Source organism: Myotis yumanensis, unplaced genomic scaffold (assembly GCF_028538775.1).
Source record: "Myotis yumanensis isolate MYYU_CA2020_CCGP unplaced genomic scaffold, mMyoYum1.0.hap1 SCAF_3, whole genome shotgun sequence".
In the NCBI taxonomy this organism is placed as follows: Eukaryota; Metazoa; Chordata; class Mammalia; order Chiroptera; family Vespertilionidae; genus Myotis; species Myotis yumanensis.
The window spans coordinates 160,985,019-161,008,340 of NW_027223754.1; the positions used below are offsets into that span (position 1 = coordinate 160,985,019).

The following is a 23,322-nucleotide window of genomic DNA, read 5'->3' on the forward strand; positions in this document are numbered from 1 at the left end:
CGCTATGACTTTGTAGTAGGAACAGACTGAATATTTGCTGAACATGTTTGGGAAAGGAAGAGAGGAGATAATCGTCCTAATGAATGTGCAGGAGACAATAGCAGCTCCAGTGGGAGGATTATAAGCTCATTATGGTTTAATATGATGATTGATCATCTCCGTCCGCCCGCATTATCCTACAATAGTGATGAAGGTCGTCGGAGAGACCCATGCCAGTCAGAGCTCAAGCTCTACTCATCAGGAAACAGAAATATATTTGTACTCATTTTTTCATTGTGAAAATTCACATTCTTGGCCCCATGCCCCTACTAACTGTCCTCCATTCCCCCAGCCTGCCCCACTTCTCGATGATTTCTCAGCCCTGGACTGTTCATCCATATGCCTGCTCATCAGCTCTGGCTCCAGACCCCACCATTTCCCCACCCCTTGAGAAAATGCCCACAGCTTCCAGTATGGCATGGGTGTAGGCAGGTCCAAAGGGCCCTTCAGTGGGCATTGGTCAACACTCGGTTCAGGTGGTAGGCTCGAGAAACCTCCCGATAGGCATTTCGAAGCAGGACATAAGGGAAACAGGACTCCAGCATGTCCAGGGTCAGAAAGGAGGACTCCTCCACCACCTGGAAGAGAAGGGGCCAAGAGATGAGAACCTCAGGTAGGGCATACCTCTGTGACACCTGTTCCTCTTCATTCAGTCCCCTGGGCCCTCTGAGGCCCTCCCAGTTACAGTGAACAGGGTTCCAAGTCACACTCCCTTGTCTCCCCCACTTGGTTCAGCTCTAGGAAAGTAATGTGGCCTCTTCACCTCCATTATAATGGCCCCTGTCCCCCTCCTCAAGGTTATATGAAGGGCTCCGAAACAGAAGGCAGGAAAGAAACGCTTCCCTTGTGGCAGAAAAACCCATTCTCTCCTGTTCTGGATACCAAAGCATATGTAGGTGGGCAGCACAGATGCAGGTAAGGATGAGTAAAAGTGATCATGACAAAGCTTGGCAGAGAAAGAAGCAATGGCTGTTTCAGGCCAAGAAAGGGGGGCCTGGAATCCCCAACGGTCCTCTTGTGCTGGGCCTCAGTGTCCTCCCTCCCTCAGTGCAGTGCTTGTGGAACAGTAAGGATGCTGCATAAAGGAGCGGGCATGATTAATTAGTTTAATTAGAAGCTTATGTACTGTGGTAATAATCCCAGCAGCCCCCACAGCCAAGCAGAAAGATAGATCAAGATGCCTGGATAAGACAGGGTAGGAGGGCATATTAGCCAAGAGCTGTTCAACTTAGCCTTGGGCTGGAGGGTCCCTGCCTCTGAGAAAGGAACAGGATGTCTTTCCTCCAGTACTCTCCTCATCAAGAGGTTTGGGGCTAAAAGACACACTCTGGAGAGAAGTGTCCCATATCCTCTGGCAATTCACACAGATGGGGCCTCCCCAATATGGCTGGCGTTTCAAGTCCTGAAAATCCACTCAGAAAAGAGAACCTACCATATCTACTCTAACCTGCTTCTCTCTCTGAAGTCCTTTTCAGGCTTTAAAATGTGTAAGGTCCTGCTATTCTCAAGCACATGCACACACAATACACACAACAGCCCCAGAAGAACAGACGTTGCAGGCTGAGGGGAGGAAATCTGCCAGTAACACTGTGGCTCTGGTCTTAGGTTGGATAAAGGAAAGAATTTTTTGCTAGGCAAGACTTTGAAACCTTAAGCCAGACAGAGATCAGATCTCTATTCCAGGATACAACCCTCGGGTACAGGGAAATGAGTGACAGCTTCAAGAAGGATTCACTGGCCCAAGACTTCCTATTCTTTGCTCTATTAAGCACAGAAAATAACAGGGCTCCTGACTGGAAGAGATTCATAGTAGTGGAAACAGCCCTAGAATGAAGGCCAAGAAACTTGTAGTCCCAAATCTGCCTGTATATCTTGGGGGAGACCTTGAATGTCATCTTTCTCTCCCTGTCCTCGGTTTCCTCACCTATGAATTGTAAGGACTGGACTACTTGCCAGGATCTGGCCTCATTCTGACATCTAAGATTCCACGAGTCTATGACTGAGTCATCTCTTTTCCCTGTGAAACCCAGGAACATGTTGACAATACTGGGGTGGGAACTGCCCAGGCTTGACAGCCAAGACAGAAAGACCCCGGGGGAGAGGAGTGCCTGACTAGGATTTGGGGCCACATGAGTAGCCTCTTACATCAGAATACAGCTCCTTCCCCTTCAGTAATTTCCAATTGCTCTGTGGAAACATTTGCATTTAAATTGCTTTGCAGCAGCTAGTCCCTCTGTCACTCTCTCCAATAAAAAGCGCCTGCTTGGGACCTAGCTCTCTGTTCCCGCCACTCTGCAGGCCTCACTGCAATGCCACAAGGGGCAGCCGCCTCCTCACACTTTGGGGCTGGGGGGGGGGGGGGGGGCGGAGGGAGCAAAGCAGAAGGAAGAGGTCAGGCTGGGTGGCAATACAGAATCACCTCCAATCCTACAGAGGTGAAAACTGCCTGAGAAAATGAAGAGACGTGCTTAACCATCCAGAAACTAAAATGAACAGCAGAGAGAGGGAACTAACATTTCTTGAGCATCGATTATATATTAAGCACTTTCACATATATTATTTCATGAATACTAACCACTCTAACATAAAAGTTATTGTCCACTTTTATGGACAAAGAATCAGTCTCACACAGGTTAATTAACTTGCTCCAAAAATGGTGCTCTCTCTAGCACAATACTAGTATTTGCCCTCATTTGCCTCCTCTGTCCTCTCACCCCTCACCATACACACTGCCACACACATAACCTCATGTCCATTCTTTTCTCCATCACAATCCTTAATCAGTCCAACCTAGGCCTTTGGTAGCAGGAGAAACCGAGATATGGATACCACTCAGTGCCCATATATTTAAAGGAAATCAGGGGCAGTCCCAGGTATGCCTGCTCCTAACATTTGTGGTCCTGGGCCAAGAGTCCAAATGGAAGGCCACATACCATATGACTAAATAAATCAAATAAACTACAAGTATACTAGTCAATATTTCAACCTCCAGGTGGGCATATCCTCTCCCCATAGGCCAGAGGAGGGCCTCTTACACACAGGGCCCAGGGCAGGAACTCCTCCTCCACAGCTAAGTGCAGTACTAACCTGGAGAATTGGACTTTTTGAGCAAAACAATGAGTAAGTGTGTTGAGGAGGGAAACAGGATCATGGGGAAAAGATTTTCAAAAAATTAACTGAGTCAGAGTTCCCAGAACTTTCTGCCAAAGCAGGGAAAAGCGCACAGCTTGTGAAGAAAGAAGAGATAGCAGGAGCTGCCTAATGCCTGGCTCCCCTGGCTCCCAGCCTTATAGCTTTTCATCTAAGAGCCCTTCCTCCTCAGAGCCCTCCTCCCCCTCCCCCAGTTCAGCTCGGTGCTATTCAGCACCCTCTTCATAATACTCTTAAGGACAAGAAATTAGGTGGTAGGAAGTGGTCAAGTAAAGCCAAATGTGCACTGGGAAAGTAGTTATGGTGGAGGGACACAGCTGCCCCACCAGGTCAGACTCTAGAACATTGCAGAAAAAGGGCCAGGAAGGCCCAGTCCTGCAGAGAAGTCCTTGAAGACTCTACCTTGAGATTACAGTACAAGTCTAGAATGTTAATCAGAATATGAAACCTAGACCCAGAGGATCAGGCAGAATTAAATTCTTAGTTAATGCTTTTGAGTGATGACAATACCAGGAACCAAAAGACCCTCTAGCTCTCCTCTCTCTTTCACCAGAGCAACTTAAACCAGATACATACCAAGCGCATGAGCAGAGAAATGGATTCCCGATTTCTGGTTTTAATCTTGTCAGTCTCCTGGCCCAGCTGCAGGAGGCTGACGGAAGCCACCTGTAAGGGAAGAGTTTGTAAGGGAAGCAGTTTTTTATGGAGGTCAGAGTAGGGCAGCCTCAGGCTACAGGAAGTTAAAAGATCAAGGAGAAAAGTTAAGAAGGGCTGGAATGTTCCTGGAATCTTAGGGTGGAAAATCGGCAAATTCCCTAGGTTTTAGAGATGCACGTGGCCTGTAAGCCAGCCAGTGTGGACAACAGGAATGGGTCTGGGGGAGAGATGCAAGGGGGAGGGAAGAACCTAGAACAAAGGCAGGTAATGCTGTATGCCAGGAGATTCATCTCTTTTCCTAGGCAGCCTCCAGACACCACTGTCATCGGCTGTTTACAGCTGACTCCCCACCAGACTAGAGACAGAGCCTGGCCTCTGATTCAGAACAGTCTGCTTGTTATTCTCCTCCTGTCAACTCCCGAATATCTGTCCTCTCCATTCACCTCTGGATCCCCAGCAAGTCAAAGAGGTGGCGGGGGGGGGGGGGGGGGGGGCGATAAACATGATTAATTGTATCCCAGACTCAGATTTCCTGCATTTAGCAAACAAAAAGGGTAAAAGGGAAACATAGAGATCTGGTGTGAGTCCTCTTTATATCTAACTAGAGGCCCGGTGCACGAAATTCATGCGCGGAGGGGTGTCCCTCAGCCTGGCCTGCACCCTCTCCAATCTGGGACCCCTCATAATCCAGGACCGCTGGGTCCTAACCACTTACCTACCTGCCTGCCTGATCACCCCTAATCGCCTCTCTGCCAGTCTGATGCCCCTAACGGCTCCCCTGCTGGCCTAATCACCCTCTAACTGCTCCCCTGCCAGCCTGATCACCCCTAACTAAGCCTCAGCCCGCTGGGCAGCTACCATCGGCAGCTTCCCTGAGCCTCAGGCCATCCCTAGGCAGCGGCAGCCACCATCCATGGTTTGCCTGAGCCTCAGGCAGCCCATGTGGCTTTGTCCAGAAAGACGTCGGATGGTCGTCCGGAATACATCTGGTCTAATTAGCATACTACCCTTTTATTAGTATAGATATGCTCAGAGTCCATCTGTCAGACTGGCTGTTTCAGTTTAAATAGAGACTCACTCACTAAGCTTCCAAGTCCCCGACATGTACTTCTTAAGACAACAGTATGATTCCTGAGAGAATATGACCTACTGTGTTTCCTCCTGAAAAGAGGCAGATGAGGCCCTGATTCTTAAATCAGGACCATGTCTTGTAAATGAATAAGCTCCATATTGCTAAGAATGCTCAAGGAGACGGTGGGTAATGGACTATGTATCAGAAGTGTATGGATGTGATTCCTCCATGAAGGATTTAGAATGGAAAACTCCAGACCTTTTTTAATAATGGAAAGAGATTATACTTATTCCGTGTTTTTCCAGAGGCAAAGCTAAGATCAATGGTGATAGTTATAGAGAGTCTAACTTTGGCTAAAATTTGTTTTAAAACAATTTTTTTTAACAAACTGAACATAGCCTAAGGTTGTAAGCACCAGACCCTAGTAATAATCTAGACCAGTGGTTCTCAAAGTGAGATCCCAGGATGAGCAGCATCAGCATAACCTGGGAACTTGTTGAAAATGCTAATTTTCCAGCCCTGCCTCTAATTCACTGATTCAGAAATTTTCTAGGTGGTTCTGATTTATGATAAAGTTTGAGAATTTGAAAAGGTTTGTCCTTTTGACAGTATTAGAGTTGGAAAGGGCCTTATAAAACTCAGTGTCTCTCCAACTTTATTGTGCTTCAGATCTCCTGGAGATCTTATTAAAAACAGAGACCTGACCTGGCTGGTGTGGCAGTGGGTGAGCATCGACCTATGAACCAGGAGGTCACAGTTCGATTCCTGGTCAGGGCATATGCCCAGTTATGGGCTCAATCCCCAGTAGGGAAGTGTGCAGGAGGCAGCCATCAATGATCTCTCTCTTCATTGATGTTTCTATCCCTTTCTCCCTCTCCCTTTCTTGCTGAAATCAATAAAAGAATATTTTTTATTAAAAAGAGAGAGAAAACTAAAAAATAAAAACAGAGATCTGGACTCACCCTAGGATATTCTAATTCAGTAGAACTGGTATAAGGGTTAGGAATCTGTATTTGAACAAGCTCCTCAGGATCCTAATGAGAAGGTAGTGAATGGTGGATTTAGTTTAACTGCCTGCCCTATTTAATAAGCGAAAAGACTGAGGCCCCGAAAGTTTGGCTCTTCAGAGGTCATACAACTTCTTACTGGCAGATCCAGAACCCGAACTCAGATTTTTCTGACTCTTAGACCAATGCTCTTTGCAAGCATTTGGGCAGAGGCTGAAACACTAGCTGCTAGGGAACTTTCACAAAGTGGCTTCTATTTACTGAATGAATTAGATGGGAGGTTAGACTCCAAAGCCTGCTCAACAATAACCATCTATGGATTTTTTTTTAAATATATTTTATTGATTTTTTTACAGAGAGGAAGGGAGAGGGATAGAGAGCCAGAAACATCGATGAGAGAGAAACATCGACCAGCTGCCTACTGCACATCCCCCACTGGGGATGTGCCCGCAACCATGGTACATGCCCTTGAGTGGAATCAAACCTGGGACCCTTCAGTCCGCAGGCTGACGCTCTATCCACTGAGCCAAATCAGCTAGGGCACCATCTATGGATTTAAGTCAAACCAATTCTCCCCAGACTTTGCAACCTTCCATTCTTTATCACCTAGACCCACTCACCACCAGAAATTCCTTGAGGTGAGTTTCAATGTTCTTGTTGTAGAGTGTGAAGAGTGCAGCAGACACCTGGATGATGGCTTTGGTCAAGCAGTGAATATTGTTGTTGTAACCTAGGTTATTATTGATAGAGGGAGAGAGAAACAGAAGCAATTAACAAAGTGAGTCACCCAGGCTGACCAACTGAGACGTTTTCATTTTTTCAGTCTGGGCCACCCCTATTTAACACTTATAGGAGGCATCTGGAGATTAGGAGAAGGATATTCCTATGAAATTTCACTGGAATTGACTTTTATGGATAGTCCATTCTCAAGTGCTTTTTGAAATAGAACTTTACACCTGGGCCAGAAGTCTGTATTTTCCAGATAGATACCTATCTCCATCTCATCTCCCTGCCCCAGGACAGTAACTTAAACAGCACTGGTTCCTCAACCCTACTCCTTACTTACCATCCTTCTCGATGCTATAGAACGAAGAAGGGTCTGTGGCAAGGAGTGGGAGGGAAACTGCAAGAAAGATCAAGAGCAGGCAGGCCACCTTATATTCTTCTTCAAGGGATGAAGTATCTGGTAAGAAGGAAAAGAGTAGAAGTAAGGTCGGCCATCAGGATTCCTGATTCCTCTACAGGGGTTCTGCTTCACAGAGTTACTGAGGATCACATAAGAAATATCTATGAAGCCGAGCCGGTTTGGCTCAGTGGATAGAGCGTCGGCCTGCGGACTCAGGGGTCCCGGGTTCGATTCCGGTCGGGGGCATGTGCCTTGGTTGCGGGCACATCCCCAGTGGGGGGCGTGCAGGAGGCAGCTGATCAATCTCTCTCATTGATGTTTCTGACTCTCTGTCCCTCTTCCTTCTTCTCTGTGGAAAATCAATAAAATATATTTTTAAAAAAAAAGGAATATCTATGAACATCTATATATATAAAAGCCTAAGCAACCATTCAACCGTTCAACTGTTTGACCAGTAGCTATGATGTGCACTGACTACCAGGGGGCAGACGCTCAACACACAAGCATGGAAACATGAAACAGACTGATGAATCTCAGAGGGAAGAGGGGTGGAGAAAGGGTGGGGAGAGATTAACCAAAGATCTTATATGCATACTAGAGGCCCAGTGCCTGTGGGGATAGGGCCAAAACTAGCAGTCCGACATCCTCCGAGGGGTCCCAGATTGCAAGAGGGCACAGGCCAGGCCAAGGGACCCCACTGGTGCACAAATCTGTGTACTGGGCCTCTAGTACTTTATAACAGTGCACAAATTCATGCACTGGGCCTCTAGTACTTTATAAAAGTGGTCACCAACCTTTTGGACCTCACAGATCACCAGTGGTCCACAGACCACCGGCTGGTGACCACTGCTTTATAAAGCACTATTGGCAGGTCATTTATTGCTGAAGGGGACAGGATTAGCCTCCACTTATAATGAGGGGCCTAAGTCCTTAGAGGCTTCCTCTGGTGACTGAACAAAGCTCTTAGCAAAAGGCTCTGCTGACAAGCAGTCTGGGGACACTCTGTCACCTGTGATGAAGTCAAGAGGCAGGAAGGAAAGGCAAGAGTCTCATCAAAACCAGGAGAGAAGAAGGAGGACCAATCTAGAAATTACAAAAGGGCTTAAAACCAGTCCCTTGGTCCTGAGTGTGTATAAGTATGAATGTGCTAATCACAGGAAATGTGTAATGGAAAATATGAGAGACAAGTGGGAGACCTGGGAAGAAGTGAGCAGTGTCATGTTGATTATATGGGAGGGAAGAGCACAAGATCACTCTGGGGAACTAGATGCTATACCACACAACTCAGCATGAAATTATGTACTACTGTGTACTGTTCTCTCATTTCATTTGCATTCATCTTATTTCCCCAACCAGATTATAAATTCCTTTGAGCACTTGCTAAGCATCAAACAGACTCTCAATACTTTTTAGCTGATTGACAAGTCAACTGATTGGATTCTAACTAGAAATCCAAATTGCCTGTGTAAATATTTTGTGGGGATTAGGGACCACACTTTAAGTCTTTTCTTAGTTACCAGTTTATAGTCTCTGAATTCACAATCCCAAACAAAAGGTTGCTTTGACATTGGCATTTTCCCACCCCAAAATATGGCCCAAGCCCTCCCTTTCCCCAATTTTACCAGCTTTCAGATTAGCAATGGCAGTGACCAGAGCTGGGTCGATGTCACAGCCCACTCCTGCAGCAGACGCCAGCTCAAAGATACTGAGGGTCACCTGCTAGAGAAGAAAACAACATTCTGGAGACAATTCCCAGGAGAGAAATGCTTGGCAAAAGCTACAGAAAGTCAGGATTCCTAGATGACAGGTTTTAAACTTTTGGTGTACTATCACCTTTTCTAGGTACTCCTTCATAGCTCTAACTTATGGGGGGAAACACAAATGTTTTAGCTTGTCATTCACATATGCCATAGTACAAATTTACTGTCTTGACCTTGTGGACAAAAAGGAGCCACATGCTAACCTGACTACTCAAGAGACAGGCTACATGGTGGCCTTGCAAATTCAGAGACCTACAGTACTAGTCAACACAAAGGATGGTCTGGAAATTGAAACTTTTTTAGCCCAGCCAGCGTGTCTCAGTGGTTGAGCGTTGACCTATGAGGTCACAGTTCGATTTCCAGTCAGGGTACATGCCCGGCTTGCGGGCTTGATCCCTAGTGTAGGCCATGCAGGAGGCAGCCAATTAATGGTTCTCTCTCATCATTGATGTTTCTATCTCTCTCTCCTTCTTCCTTCCTCTCTGAAATCAATTTAAAAAAAAATTTTTTAATTTTAAAACTTTTTTAACTAAAAGCAGTTTATAGTGAGTAGTCATGTCCTAGGCAGGTATCTTCCCTGACAAAGGTCAATTTACCTTAACTGAGCCTGTCTATTGTCTTTTCCATCTACAAGAACATGTCATTTTAGAATGTCAAAGTAATTTTCCTTTTTCTGAACCCTTCAAAGCAGAAGCACTGCTCTGTGGAGACCACAGATCCGATCCCTTCATTGTTATTGAGTTAATTGTTTACAGTTAACTATCCTGCACCTACCTAAGTAAAAGAAGCTTGTGTCTATCATTTACTTTTTTAAAAAATATATTTTATTGATTTTTTACAGAGAGGAAGGGAGAGAGATAGTTAGAAACATCGATGAGAGAGAAACATCGATTCAGCTGCCTCCTGCACACTCCCCACTGGGGATGTGCCTGAAACCAAGGTACATGCCCTTGACTGGAATCGAACCTGGGACCCTTCAGTCCGCAGGCCAATGCTCTATCCACTGAGCCAAACCGGTTAGGGCTCAATTTACTTTTTATCCAATCCCAGAGGTCTCTCCGCTTTGCTTTCTCCCACCTCCATAATCTATCACCAATGGATTTCATGTAACCCACTTACGTCTTCTCTTTTGATTGTAATACATAAAACAAGGTGCAAAACTGCCATTTTCTGGAGCATCATCTCAATCCATTGAGAGTCTGCTTCCTGGCATTTGTCAACAGGTTGGCTCAAAGAAGCTCACAAAAATTCTTTACAGGTTTGAATGTTTCTTATGTTGACAACCTTATTTCCCAAACACTTCCTACAGTCAATATAGCAAGGGTAATTTATTCACTCTCCAAACTACAATTTACTTCCTTACTTCCATACTTTGGTTCATATGCTTCCCTCTTCCACAGTGTCCTTTCCTCTCTTCTACTTATACCTAGGTGACACCCATTCCTTGAGGCTTAACTCAAATCTCATATTCGCTGTGAAGGTCTCCCTGATTACTTCAGCCCAAACGCATGTCTCCCTCCTTAAATTGTTACCAGTGACTTAGCCCTGGTCATACACAGCACCTGGTAATTTCAGTTGTCTTTTCAGATAGGAGGTGAAACATGACTTATCTCACCAACTAGATTATAATTCTTTTTTAAACTTTATGGCATGGAGAAGAGAGAAAAAAAGGCTTTGGAGTAAGAAGATCTGGTTCAAATTCTAAACTTACTAAATGTGTGATCTTAGCTAAAAGTTACTTAACCTCTCTGAGCCTTAGTTTTCTCATCTGTAAGACTGGGGTAATAGTACTCACCTCAGAATTCTTGTGAAGAATAAATTAGACCACATGTGTAAAGTCTCTATCTACCCTAGGGACTGATGGAGTGACAAATGAACTAATAAAAATTATTCCTTTCCCTTCTTCCTTTATCTCAAAGTGAGGAACATTTCTTTTTATCCTCTCTAGTTTTTAACACAATGCTAAGCACACAGAATGCACTCAATTAGTATTTATTGATTGATACCCGAATCCCTCAATGTATTTAGAATCAAGTTCCCAGGATCTAGTCCCAAACCCCCACTCCCACACCAATTACTTATACCCCTCTTGACATTGAAAAAAAAAACCTTTAAAATGTTCTGAGAGAACAAGGATAATTGTAGACAACTAAGTAGAGTATCGTATGCAAAGAACCCCTCAAACAACAATATACACACACTTTGCTTATGGTACTCGACACAGAAGGCAAACCTTAGCTACATTCTGCTTTGTCCTTTATTTAAATTCCCTACTAACTAGATGACCCTGCTTATGACAACCATGGCCTGAGATCAGGGACCTGATCCATGATGTGTGGTTTTCTGGATGAAGAAAGGGACGATTGAAGGGGTCTTATTTTCTCTTCTCCTAATCTTTTTACCCCCTGAGGCAGTAGCAGAATCTCTGATGGACAGGTCCTCCCCCTCTCCACCTCTACCTGCTTATTTTCACAAGCAGGTAGAGCCTAAAGCTCAGGGCTTCCTGGGAGATATCACCTAGACAAGCTCCTGACAGGCTAGAGCATTTGGCCCCAACATCAGCAGCTGCCAGAAATCCAGGCTCACCATAAAATCAAAGACTGGTCAAAACACGCAGCCAACCAGTGAAACGTCGCCCTCTAACGGCCCCCATGACCATTTGGGGTATTTGGTCAGACAGAGAGGGGTATTTCCCAACTATTTTGATCTAGAGGTAAGGATGTTTTTCTTAACATCTAACTTTAATTCTTCCTGTTGACCAATTTCCTCTTAGCACAGATCTCCCTCCCTTAAAGGAATCAACAAGAGAATAGCCTGCCCTATGCGTTTTGAAGGCCCTTGTTCCCAACCTTCAGCTGTATTTCCTGCATAATATACTTGTTTGTTCCAGGTGATTCAGAAGACAAGATAATGCACGGAGGGGAGGAGAACGGGGAGGAATGTTTAACTTGGGGTGTCTCCTAAGCCCTTCTTTCTTTCTCCATCTCTGTAGTGCAGAATGGGGCCTGAGGCAAGTGACACAGATAGAGGAACCAGAAAGTTTCGAAACTAGCAGGAAGAATAGGCCAGAAAAAGAAAGGAAACGCTGACAGCAGGCAGGGTGGGTGGAAATGAAAGGAACAAATCTTTTTATAAGAAGTACCTAAGCTCCTGACTAAAGAGAGAACTTGTGTGCACATCTTAAGTGAAAACCTACAGGTATTGTCTTAGAGCATACCCCTCTCCCTCCTGTAATGTCTCCCCAGCCTCAACAGGCTCCCACTTCTCTCCATCCCCACATGCCTCCCCAGCTCTGCCCTCTCTCTCCAAGAATATTTGTCTGACCAATGCCCCTCTCTCTATTCATAAAATCTCCCCCAGTGTTTTCCTATTCAAATCCTGGCTCATCTTGCTACAGTATTTCCTCAGAGCCCTCTCTCCCTTATAAGATCCTAACTACATCCTTTTTCAATAACATATCTCCCCACTGGAGTCCACTTTGTACTCCACTCTACCTTGATGTCTGTGTCTGGAGTGACGAACTCTTTCAGGCACTCGATGGGACCCATAAGGAACGGGCAGTGGGAGGAGAAAACCTGGAGGAAAGAGAACATAGAGGAATTAACAGACAGTGTCCAGTGCCTTCAAAAACAGGTAAAAACAAACAAAAGGGGGGGGAGGGATGTCTCAGCTTAAATAAGAACATCAGCTTAAACAAACTCCCCACCCTCCCCTCATGCCTCTAGGTCTCCTCAGCTTATCTATCCCCAGAGATCTTCCAGGGCCTCTACCAAAGTAAGCTCCTTCCTCCTCAATGCTCACCAACCCTTTCCACAACTTCTCATACAAGCCCTCCCCGCGGAGGTGTCTGGGATTCTGTGGCAGCCCTCACTCCCCCAACACACCTCCCGAAGTCCCTCTTGGGCCATGGCCCGAAAACTGAGGATAACTCCAATGATGGTCATGCGCTTCAGCACATTATCAGCCCCTGAGGGGAAAGAAGAGTGTTAGAGAAGAGAACACAGAAGAATAGTGATGGTTTTGCTTCTTCAGACCAAGCTAGCCCCAGATCCCCCAAAACCCCTGTCATCCACAATGCTTTTCCCACAATTCCTTTTCCCTTTAGGGGAGGTGCTCACCAGTCAGCTGGGGCAGCAGAGAAGCCATCAAGTCCGCCTTGCTAAAGTTAGATCTGATCTGAACAAGTACATCCATGTTTTCCACCACTAGCTTCTGCAGTGGGGACACAGAAACATTAAGCAGGAAAAGACAAGAGCCATGGTCCATTTTCCCCCCAGTCTCCTACTCCTGATCCTCTTCCTCTGTGGCTAAACTGTTCACCCGGGGTGTGCTTCCACAGTACCTTCAGCTCCACAATCTGCGAGGTCACATGCCACATCAGGTTTTCACTCAGGAACTTCATGCCATAGGGGCCCAAGAGTTCAGCCAAGGCCCGCATCTCTGGAAAAGAGTTTCAGGGGTCCCAGGTGAGGCTCTGAGGGCCCTGGAGCATTTGCATAACAGCTATAGGGCAATTTGAACATTTAAAATGTTTTCAGCAAGGAAAGGAAGTAGGAAGTTGAGGAGCAAAAGTGACCTGATATCCTGCATTAAAGTGACAGATCTGGCCTGCCTGTGGGACAATTTACCCTCTTCCCATTGGTACTCACACCAAGACTTACCACAAATGATAACTATTTACTTTACATTCTTATAAGAATCTATACTTTCTCAAGTCCCTTTATGTGGTACCTGGATTTCACTCTTGCTGGACCAGTTGTTGTAGCGTTACTAGATGTAAGACCTTAAACAGGTCATTGACCCTCTCTGAGCTTCAGTTTACTTTCTGTACAATGAAGAAATTAATACCTGCCCTAATAATAATAAAGTTGATATTAGAACAAATAAGATAAATTTTATAATAAGAAACAGTATAAAAACCTTAGAACACGATAAAGATATATAGAAATAAGGGCTTTTCTGATCATTATTAGCAGCTCTCTGAGGTAAGTATTTAACAAACAAGGTGGGGTTAAGTGGTTGTCCAAGGTCACTTAACCAAGTCAAGAGCTGGTACTAGAAACTTGGCACATTGCCTTATTGCCCCTTCCTGTGTCCCAGCAGATACCGCAACTAGTTCCTTACCTAAGGTTTGGCTTTTTCTATGTTCCTCCCTCTACTTCCCTTATTTAACACCTCACTGTCCAAGTTTTCCTCTTCGTAAGCTACCTTTTCCTTTTTCATAATCAACACATGTCCCGAGTTCCAACTGTTTTTCCCTCAAAATCCTTCTTTCCTCTAGTCTGCCCCAATGCTTTATCCCTCCCTACCCAGCCTGCTTTTGGCTCTTTGTTAATCAAAGAAAGCTACCTAGGAAATCCCATGTTAGAAACACTAATGATAAATTCAGATAGGGAGGAGCTCTAGTTGTGATAGCCTTTGGGTGTGGACTATCCCAGCAAAGAAAACTATAAAAGACCAGAAGTAACAAGAGACCAGTGGGAAAAAAGTGAGTTTAACATAGTTAATACAAGTTCAGAAGAAAAAGAAAATCAAGGCTCCACACCCCAGTCTTGAAAGCAGGACCAGTTGACCTCCTGACTAAGGTCAATGATTGAGGACATGGAACTGGTCACAGCAGCTGACACAGAGCCTTGTCCAGAGCAAATACATTTCTAGAGTCACATATTTACAGTAGGAAGATTAAGTTGAGAACTAGAAAAGGATTTCCTAACCAGTCAACTTAGATAATGCTAAAATGGTTGACAAAAGGGAAAGGGGCTGAATTGTCTTCTCTGGAGCAGATGGAGACAGATTGGATCTGCCAAACCTCCTTATTCTAGTCTATTCTACTTCAGGCTAGTAACCCTAGGGCATCCTCCTGTTTCCATCTATCTATTTTTGGAGTAGCATTGTCCCATTACCATGGTAACTCAGGGAAATTGGGGTGGGGGTGGCAGATTGGGGAATCAGCATTATCTCCTGCTGCTTGTCAGTTGTCAGCAAGACCTAAAGCTGATTTTAGATGCTGCCTACAGTTTGTGGGTGGAGTTGATGAGAAGGGGACACCTGAAGCCTCCAGCAGACGAAGATATGGATGGAGTCAGAATGAGCATAGGAAGAAGGCAGAGCTGGAAAAACAGAACTGCTACTCTGACTCTGATAACATCCCTAAGGAAGGGGAAGAATGGAAAGGGCAGGTCACTGAAACATCTCCTACCTATACCAGATACCATGCAGGAGCTGTGATTTTTATGGAGGTGAGAGGAAGGAGAAGAGTTCACCAATCAGTCAGTCAGTAAAACAAATCTATGAAAAAGGATCTGTATGGCTCAAAGTCCTCTTTAAAAGGAGAATGACTTCCCAACTCATTCACTACACACTCATTACCTGGCTCCCCTTGAGACACAAAAGCACTTCTATACACTGGGAAGCAGCACTATATAGTGATTAAGCACCCAGGTTCTGAAATCTGACTTCCTTGAGTTGAAATTCCAGTTCTACTATTTATGAATGTGTGGCTTGTGGCAAGCTCCTTAACCTCTCTGTGTCTCAGTGTCCTCATCTGTAAAATGGGGGTGATAAGAATATCTACCTGAAGGCTCCTTGTTAAACTACAGTGGGAAGCCTGGGGAGGGTTTGGGGCGGGGAGGGGGGGGGGGGGGATTAAGAGACCAACTGAAGGACTTATATGCATGCATATAAGATTAACCAATAGACACAAGACACGGGGCGGGGGGTAGGGGCCGGGGGAATGTCAAGGGGGGGAAAAAAGGAGACATATGTAATACTCTTTGTAATACTTTAAGAAATAAAAATTATTAAAATATTTAAAAAAAAAAAAATGAGGAAAGTACCGTATGACAATTGTCACAGCCAAGAGGAGCCTAAGGAGACAGGAAGGCTAAATGTAATGTAGGATATCTTGCGGGGAGGGGAAGGGGGGAGGACACTAGGAAACAATTAAATCTTAATAAGGTAATGACTTTAGTTAATAATAACATATCAATATCGGTTCGTTACTTTTCACTAAAATACTACACAAACATAAAATGTTAATAAATTGGTGAAACTCTAAAAAAAAAAAAAAAAGAATATCTACCTGAAGGCTCTTGTGAGAATTATATGAGTTTATACACAAGAACACTGACAACTTAGCCCACAATAAATGCCACCCATTATTTCATCATCATTATTAAACATCAATAATCTAAGCACTCATTAAGACTCTAAAATTTATCCCTAAGAAAGAAGATACCTTAACATCAGATCAGTGTTTAATAATTCCAAGCATACCCTAGCTCAGTTGTCGGCAAACTGCAGCTCGAGAGCCACATGCGGCTCTTTGGCCCCTTGAGTGTGGCTCTTCTTTCCCCTCAATACAGTATCTCCGCGCATGGGCCACGAAGTTTCAATCGCACTGTACATGCGTGCCCGCACACGGTATTTTGTGGAAGAGCCACACTCAAGGGGCCAAAGAGCCGCATCTGGTTCACGAGCCGCAGTTTGCCGACCACTGCCCTAGCTGGTTTGGCTCAGTGGATAGAGCGTCAGCCTGCGTACTGAAGAGTCCCTGATTCAATTCTGGTCAAGGGTACATGCTTAGGTTGTGAGCTCGAACCCCAATAGGGGGCTTTCAGGAGGCAGCTGATAGATGATCCTCTCTTATCATTGATGTTTCTCTCTCTCTCTCTCTTTCTCTCTCTCTCTCCCTTCCTCTCTGAAATCAATAAAAATATATTAAAAATAATAATAATAATTCCAAGCATGAGAATATCCTCCTTACATTTATCTTTTACTCTTCATTATATGTATGTCCTACTATTTTATTCTTTGGGAAGATGGAAAAATAACTATTTACTACCCTTCAAAAAATAAATCCTTTCAAGGACTGGAGTACCCCTGCCCCATTCCCAACTCCCCTCATTTTCTTTTTTTCCTTTTTCTTTTTTCCCCTCTTTTTAATATATTTTTATTGATTTCAGAGAGGTAGAGAGAGAGATAGAAACATCAATGATGAGAAAGAATCATTGATCGGCTGCCTCCTACACACCCCACACTGGGGATGGAGCCCACAACCCAGGCATGTACCCTGACCGGGAATCAAACTGTGACCTCCTGGTTCATAGGTCAATGCTCAACCACTGAGCCATTCTGGCCGGGCCTCCCCTCATTTTCCCTCTCCACCTTCAACCCCCAGGCCACTCCTCAATTCTGAGTCTTGCTTAGAATCTTTTTTATTGCCCCTAAAGTGGAATTTAGCAGAGATGCTGAGAGTTTAGAACGAGCTTCTGGGAAGATGAGAGAATTTAGATAAGGTCCATCGGCTGAGATACTGTATTGAGGGGAAAGACTCAGCTCCTAGATGAGGCAACTAGGCCTGGGCTTACCAGAGATGTCAGAGAACTCCTCTGCGCTGAAGTGTTGCTCCTCCTCTCTGGGGAGGCTGACGAAGGCCTGCATGGCTGGGGAGAGAATGATGGTCCCACTGCTTGCCTGTCTAAGCAGACTTTCTAGGTACCTAAAGGGTTGGCAAAGAAAGCACAAAAATTAGTGTTCAATCCCTTCTCCCTACCATTGCTCCCTACCACTACCACTGGGCTCAGGAAGAGAAACTCCACCAAAGGCTGGGGTGGAGAGAAGAGATTCAAAGAAGATGTAAAACACCCTAATTAACATCCCAAACCATTGGTGCAAAAACAACTAGCAGTAATGTAATTCCACCTTGCCTCTAATCTGCAGGGCTATCAAATGCACTCCCCTCCCTCAGCCCCGGCTCTTTTCCAGTTACTGCACTCCCCTCACCCCTGGCCTTCCTCTGTCAGGTAAGGCAAGCCCAAGATGACAAGAAAAAAGTTCCTACTAATGGGGCTCCTCTGAAATATACTTAGCCTCAATCTCTCCAGTGAGAATGTTGGACTGAAAACCTAGGATCTTGGAAGTGGATCTCAAGTCAAAGCGCCTGGACAGAGAGAAGCCCCAGGAACATGAGTCATCCCGTCTCCAAATATACCCTCCTGACCTCAGAGTAAGCTGAGAAGGCCTCCAGCCATTGTCAGCAGAGGAGGGCCTGGGCAACCCATGCCACTCATCTAGGCACTAGCTCTGGGTTTATGTCTCAAGCTAACCACGGTGGACCAAACTCACTCACTAAATGTGATCTGTTTTTAAAATTTAAACTAGTTGTTCAAAAGTTTGAAACTGATGATGTCACATGAAAAATAAGGATTTACTAGCAGTTGGGCAGCGAGCAGGAGGAGCTGAGTGGCCGCTGCCCCCTTTAGAGAGGCGTGCCTTCCCCAGCTACCCAAAGTTCTCACCTAACCCACAACGCCCAGGTCCCTTCCCTCCTGGGTCCTTGTTGGCATTTGTGTTTGCAAACCTAGTCTGTCTCTCCCCCTACTCAAAGGGTTCTTTCCAGCCTTATTGCTGAGCTGATATTGGACTAAGAGCGCCACCCAGTGGCTTGGAGAGGTAGAAATCCAGCTCCTTTCTAACCTTAAATCTCAAAGGACATTTTGCTCCTACCTCTGGTTTTGGGGAGAAGGCCCCCTTCCTGTTAAGAGCAACCTACTAGGGAAATGGTCATGTCTGGGACTGAAAAGCTAGTGCTCCAGAGAGATAATGTTAGAATGGTTTTCAGAGGAAGAAGTTGGGTGAAAAGAGGAACAAGAGAACTTCAGAAAGAGGACGAAAGATCATTTGAAATTAAAACAGAATCCAGAAAAGGAAGGTCAGGAACTGGAAATTAACAGGAAAAGGTCTAACTGTTACAGAGTAGGTCAGTGGATGTTACATGGAAGATTAGAAAGAAACCTCATGGTGGACAGAAGGGAATCTGGGCTGCCTCACCCCTAGTCGTCAAACAGAAACAAGGTTTCATTTGAGGGCTTGTGACCCTAGGAGCTAAAATACTTGGATCTGAGTCCTGCTGTAAGGAAAAAGTGTAACAAAGAGGTAAGGCAGAGAGAGGATGAGCAACACTGACCAGTTTGTGTAGAGAGTGGTGATAGTCTGCTCCCCAATTGAGTCCAGTGGCTGTGTCTGCTGTAGGAGAGCATTGCGGATGACTCTGGAAACATCTGCACCCAAAATCTGGGCCAGTGACTGTATGAAACTGATGTATGCTTTGACGCCTGCCAATAGCTCAGAAGGCCTTGCAATCTCCTGAGTCGTGGCATTGTAGCCAGCCAAACACACAATGGCTCTAGGTGACAAAAATCATAATTACAATCAAAATGATAAACATAGTAACAGTTACCACATTTACACTGTGGTCCAGGTGCTGTGCTATGATTTCACTACATACATTATCTCATTTAAACCTCATAACAACCCAGTAACAGATACAATTATTATCGCCATTTTACAGAGGAATAAACTAAAACACAGAGATAGTAAGTCACTTACTATCTGTGAAGACCACATAGCTGGTAAATGGCAGAGCTGGGACTTGAATCCAATAACATTTGATTCCTAACTATGCTCTTCTGCCTTCTCTGGAGAAATTAGGTCAGGTGGTAAAGAGCTGGGCTCCCAAATATCATCTAACTCTACCTGAGGGCTCATACCACCCGCATTCGCAGGACCAATCACTGTCAGAAATGGAAAACCACACCTAGCAATCCTTGGGAGTGCAGTGCTATTCCTTGTGGCCAAAGAGGATGCCAGAGCTGGATGAGGAGCACACTTGGCTGGCATGCAGCTATAGCCAACCCTAGAGAAGGTGGGATAACCATTCACACTGTGCCATAGGTCCTTGAAGGATATATGTTTGTTTTAGCATTGATCTTTTCATTGAAAAATTGATGAGATGCCATAGGAACTTAACTCTTGTTTATATGGTAAAACTAGAGGCCCAGTAACAAATTCGTGCAATGGGGGCCGATCGGGCTGGCTGGCAAAGGGGGGCGGGCACGTAGGAGGGTGGCCAGCAAGCCACACCCCCTTTTGGGGTGGGGGGTTGACCGGGGGCCAGGCCTGCTGGGGGAAGGGGCCACGGGCAGTTGGCGGGGGGGGGGGGGGGGGGGGCGTGATCAGGGGCCCAATCGGGCCAGTTGGCCTCCCTTGTGTGCGTCATAGTGACCGGCTTTTATATACATAAATTGGTTCTTAGATGTTGTTTCACTTGAAATCACAGAAACTACCAACTATGTTAAATGAGGACTTACTGTATTATTTTAGGGGCACACAGGAACACCCCTTCCCACTGTACCACCATTTCCTTCCAAAATACCTTCCTCGAGAACCTGAGAATTCAGTCCTAAGGCTTTTTCCCTTGTTAAAAGGTAGGGAAAGGAGACACATAGCACTTTGTCAAAGCCTTTGTCAGTCATTTGCACCTCAACATGAATGAGTTAGTCAGATTCTTCCTAAAGCCACAGAGCTTTTTGTTTTGGTTTTGGGAAAAATATTTATGGTAGGGAAGAAGAAGGGAACAGGAGGGCCTGCTCCCCAGAGAAACCACTTGAGGGGGAAAAATACAGAAGGGACAGACTGGGGGCAAGCCTAATCTATTTTATAATTTTCATTGATGCCAAACCTCCAGGCCAATGTTGGGGCTGTAGGAACAGTGATGTCAGTAAAGAAAGTATTTGATATATTCAGGGAAAACTAGACTATCACACCCATGCTGCTCCAAGGCCTAGAAACCACTGCCAGCTTTTCCAGGTTTATACATGGACAATTATTGACTTGTCATCTTCTTGGTGTTGTTTATGCACCTGAGATACTTCTTTCCATATAGCTAGTGTATAGGATGAAAAAAAAACAAAAAACTAAATTTGCTGTCACACAAGCAAAATCTAATTGAAAAATAATTTGCATCCCCTACAATGAAAACACAGACTCCTAACTATCTGCTCTCCTCCTGTCCTTGCTCTCTTAGTGCAGCCACAGTGATCCTATTGAAATACTGAGTGAAATCTTGTGCTGCTCTGCTCAAACCCTGCCAAGGCTCCTCATCACACTCGGAATAAAAGCCAAAGTCCTTACATTGACACAGAAGCATCTGCACAGTATGCCGCTCCTCCAGCCTCTCTAACCTCACGTCCTATCCATCTCCCCTAGCTCCATGGTCGGCAAACCACGGCTCACAAGCCACATGTGGCTCTTTGGCCCCTTGAGTGTGGCTCTTCCACAAAATACCACGTGTGGGCGCACACATACAGTGCAATTGAAACTTCGTGGCCCATGCATAGAAGTCGGTATTTTGTGGAAGAGCCACACTCAAGGGGCCAAAGAGCCACGTGTGGCTCACGAGCCGCGGTTTGCCAAGCCGCAGTTTGCCAACCACTGCCCTAGCTCATTCTATTCCATGAACTGGCTACACTGATCTCCTCCATGTCCCCTGAACATACCCAGGCAAGCTCCTCCACTAGAAGGCAAGCTTTTGGGAGCAGGGAATTTTATGTTCTGTGTACTGCTGTATTAACAGCTTCTTGGACACTGCTTGTTCAATAAAAATTTGTTGAATGAATAACTGAATATACTACATATTCCCAAACAAAACATAGAATATTAGGAGATTGTTCACAATAACTCTTTTCCTCATTCCCCTAATTGCTAACTATAGTGCCCAATTCCAATATAAGGAATGTTCCTCCTACTTTGGGGGCAAGGGGCAAAGAAATGAGGGGTAAAGTGGAGGGGAAAGAATCAATTTTATGGAGGCCTATTATACATATGTATGTCAGGAACTTTGCACTCATTATAATCTCTACCAATTCTCAATTACAGATAATTCTCAATTCTCTGTCTATAAAATAAATATCATTATCCTTACTTTACAGGGTAGGAAACTAAGGCCCAAACAAGTTGAATAACCTACTCGAGTGTCTTAGCTAATAACTAAGATTTCAACACAGTTCTGCTGACTGCAAAGGCTCTGCTCATTCTTCTAAACCAGTGGTGATCAACTCTGGCTGTTCATCAAACCCACCTGTACAAGTTTGGGGTTCTTTTTTGTTTATTCCCTTTTAATAGAGATTCTTGGGAACGTATGCCAGATTGACGTCATCAAAATTTCTAGGTGTAGCATGACCACCAAGATGAATCTAATGGAATCCAACTTTGAAAATGAACACACTGTACAATCTTAGAAGACAAGGAAAGAGTGATACCTGTTGAGTCTGGCCTCCAGATGGCTGCTGAGATACTCAGAAGGGAATATGGTGTGTTCAAATACAGAGAAGCTGTGTACATGATTCATTGTCAATGCCAGTTCTGTCAAGTTTACATGTAGCTTGTCCATGCTGCGTAAAATTGAGAAAGTATAATGAGCCTTGATTATGGGTCTGGCTCTACCTGCTACTATCTGGTAAGGATTTGTCGGGCCATGACCTTCAGACCCCTTTCATCTGCTGGGAACACTCAGCCTAGGACAGTACACATTGATACCAGCTACAAAGGCAAAGTAGAAAATTCACATTTCAGTGCTGTTCCATATGTCATTCCTCACCACCACTCCTGAATTCTTTTGCTGTATCACCTTCCCTCTTCCCAGTTCTCCCTTCTTTGACGCAGTGCCCATTTGGTCCTCTAGAGCCCAGATCCTCACTTGGTGACAATGCTGCGGTTCTTCCGGTGACTCTCAGCTCCTGGCTTTTCCCTCTCAGGCTCTCCTTTTTTGGGAGTCTGCCTCTGCTTCATGGTTTTCTTGTTCTTGGCCTTGCTGATGGTAGTAGCAGAGTGCTTAGGCAGAAGCTTTAGAAAAAGACAGCAGTGAATAAAGAAATGAGATTAGTTCCTAAACCTGCCAAGTAGCCCATCTAACAATTATAAAAAGGTTCCTCCATGATTGTCTGTCCTTTTATTTTTCTGCCTTTCTCTCTCTTTCCTCCCAGTATTTCTTTCTCTAATGGGGGCCTATTTACAAAGTGCTCACCTCTTTTCATTTTTATTAAATATCTCCCCATGTTTCAGCTCAAAGTCTTAACATGGCCATGTCTTTCAGGGATCAGATCCTCAATCCCCTACCCACATCTGAAAGAGAGTCTTTCCTAATGGAAAAAGTCAAATAAAAAGAATGCTTGGTTGCGGGCACATCCCCAAGGAAGATGTAGTAACCATATTTATTGCTAGCTAGTTTAAACATCAGTTCTGGATCTCTTTTCTTCAGATGGATATCCCAGTTATCCATACAGAACTTTGTCCCTTGCATGTAGTAACTATTCAAATTGAATGATGAATATATCCATAAATGTACTTGCTTGCACATCTTCCTTGCATTAATTACTTAAATGTCTTTTAAACATGTGTTCTTCCTCTTTTTTCCTTAAACTTGGAAATTCCCCTAGGGCAGGGACTGTATACCTTCCTTCCAGGACCCCATCCCAAAAAGTACCCAATAAGTACCAAATAATGTAACAGCTAACATCTATTGAGAGTTATATACCCTGCACTTTCTAGGGTCTTCCAACCTAGAAGATAGTTGGGGTTTTTGCTGTTATGGAACAACCATCTCACTTGCTGCATTCCTTCATATACTGTCCAGTGGAGACAGTAACCCACACTACCACAGCCCACCGAAAA

At 44.8% G+C, this 23,322-nt stretch overlaps 1 protein-coding gene across 2 annotated transcripts in view; it reads right to left on the minus strand.

Annotated features, from left to right (window-relative positions):
• Positions 1 to 234: 234 nt before the first annotated feature.
• Positions 235 to 23,322, minus strand: part of NCKAP1L (NCK associated protein 1 like) — a 42,496-nt gene continuing 19,408 nt past the window's right edge. Inside the window, exons 19-31 of one of the 2 annotated variants that reach the window (XM_070410071.1) lie at positions 22,349 to 22,494; positions 21,912 to 22,043; positions 18,779 to 18,997; positions 17,181 to 17,311; positions 13,154 to 13,251; positions 12,930 to 13,023; positions 12,696 to 12,778; positions 12,306 to 12,386; positions 8,674 to 8,767; positions 6,992 to 7,108; positions 6,546 to 6,655; positions 3,766 to 3,855; positions 235 to 617 (exon numbers count right to left, since the gene is read on the minus strand). In XM_070410071.1, coding sequence (XP_070266172.1) covers positions 486 to 617; positions 3,766 to 3,855; positions 6,546 to 6,655; positions 6,992 to 7,108; positions 8,674 to 8,767; positions 12,306 to 12,386; positions 12,696 to 12,778; positions 12,930 to 13,023; positions 13,154 to 13,251; positions 17,181 to 17,311; positions 18,779 to 18,997; positions 21,912 to 22,043; positions 22,349 to 22,494 — 1,527 coding nt within the window. In that variant the 3' untranslated portion in view covers positions 235 to 485. Of the gene's footprint in view, positions 618 to 3,765; positions 3,856 to 6,545; positions 6,656 to 6,991; positions 7,109 to 8,673; positions 8,771 to 12,305; positions 12,387 to 12,695; positions 12,779 to 12,929; positions 13,024 to 13,153; positions 13,252 to 17,180; positions 17,312 to 18,778; positions 18,998 to 21,911; positions 22,044 to 22,348; positions 22,495 to 23,322 lie in introns of both variants that reach the window. The other variant, XM_070410070.1, reaches the window with a different exon arrangement.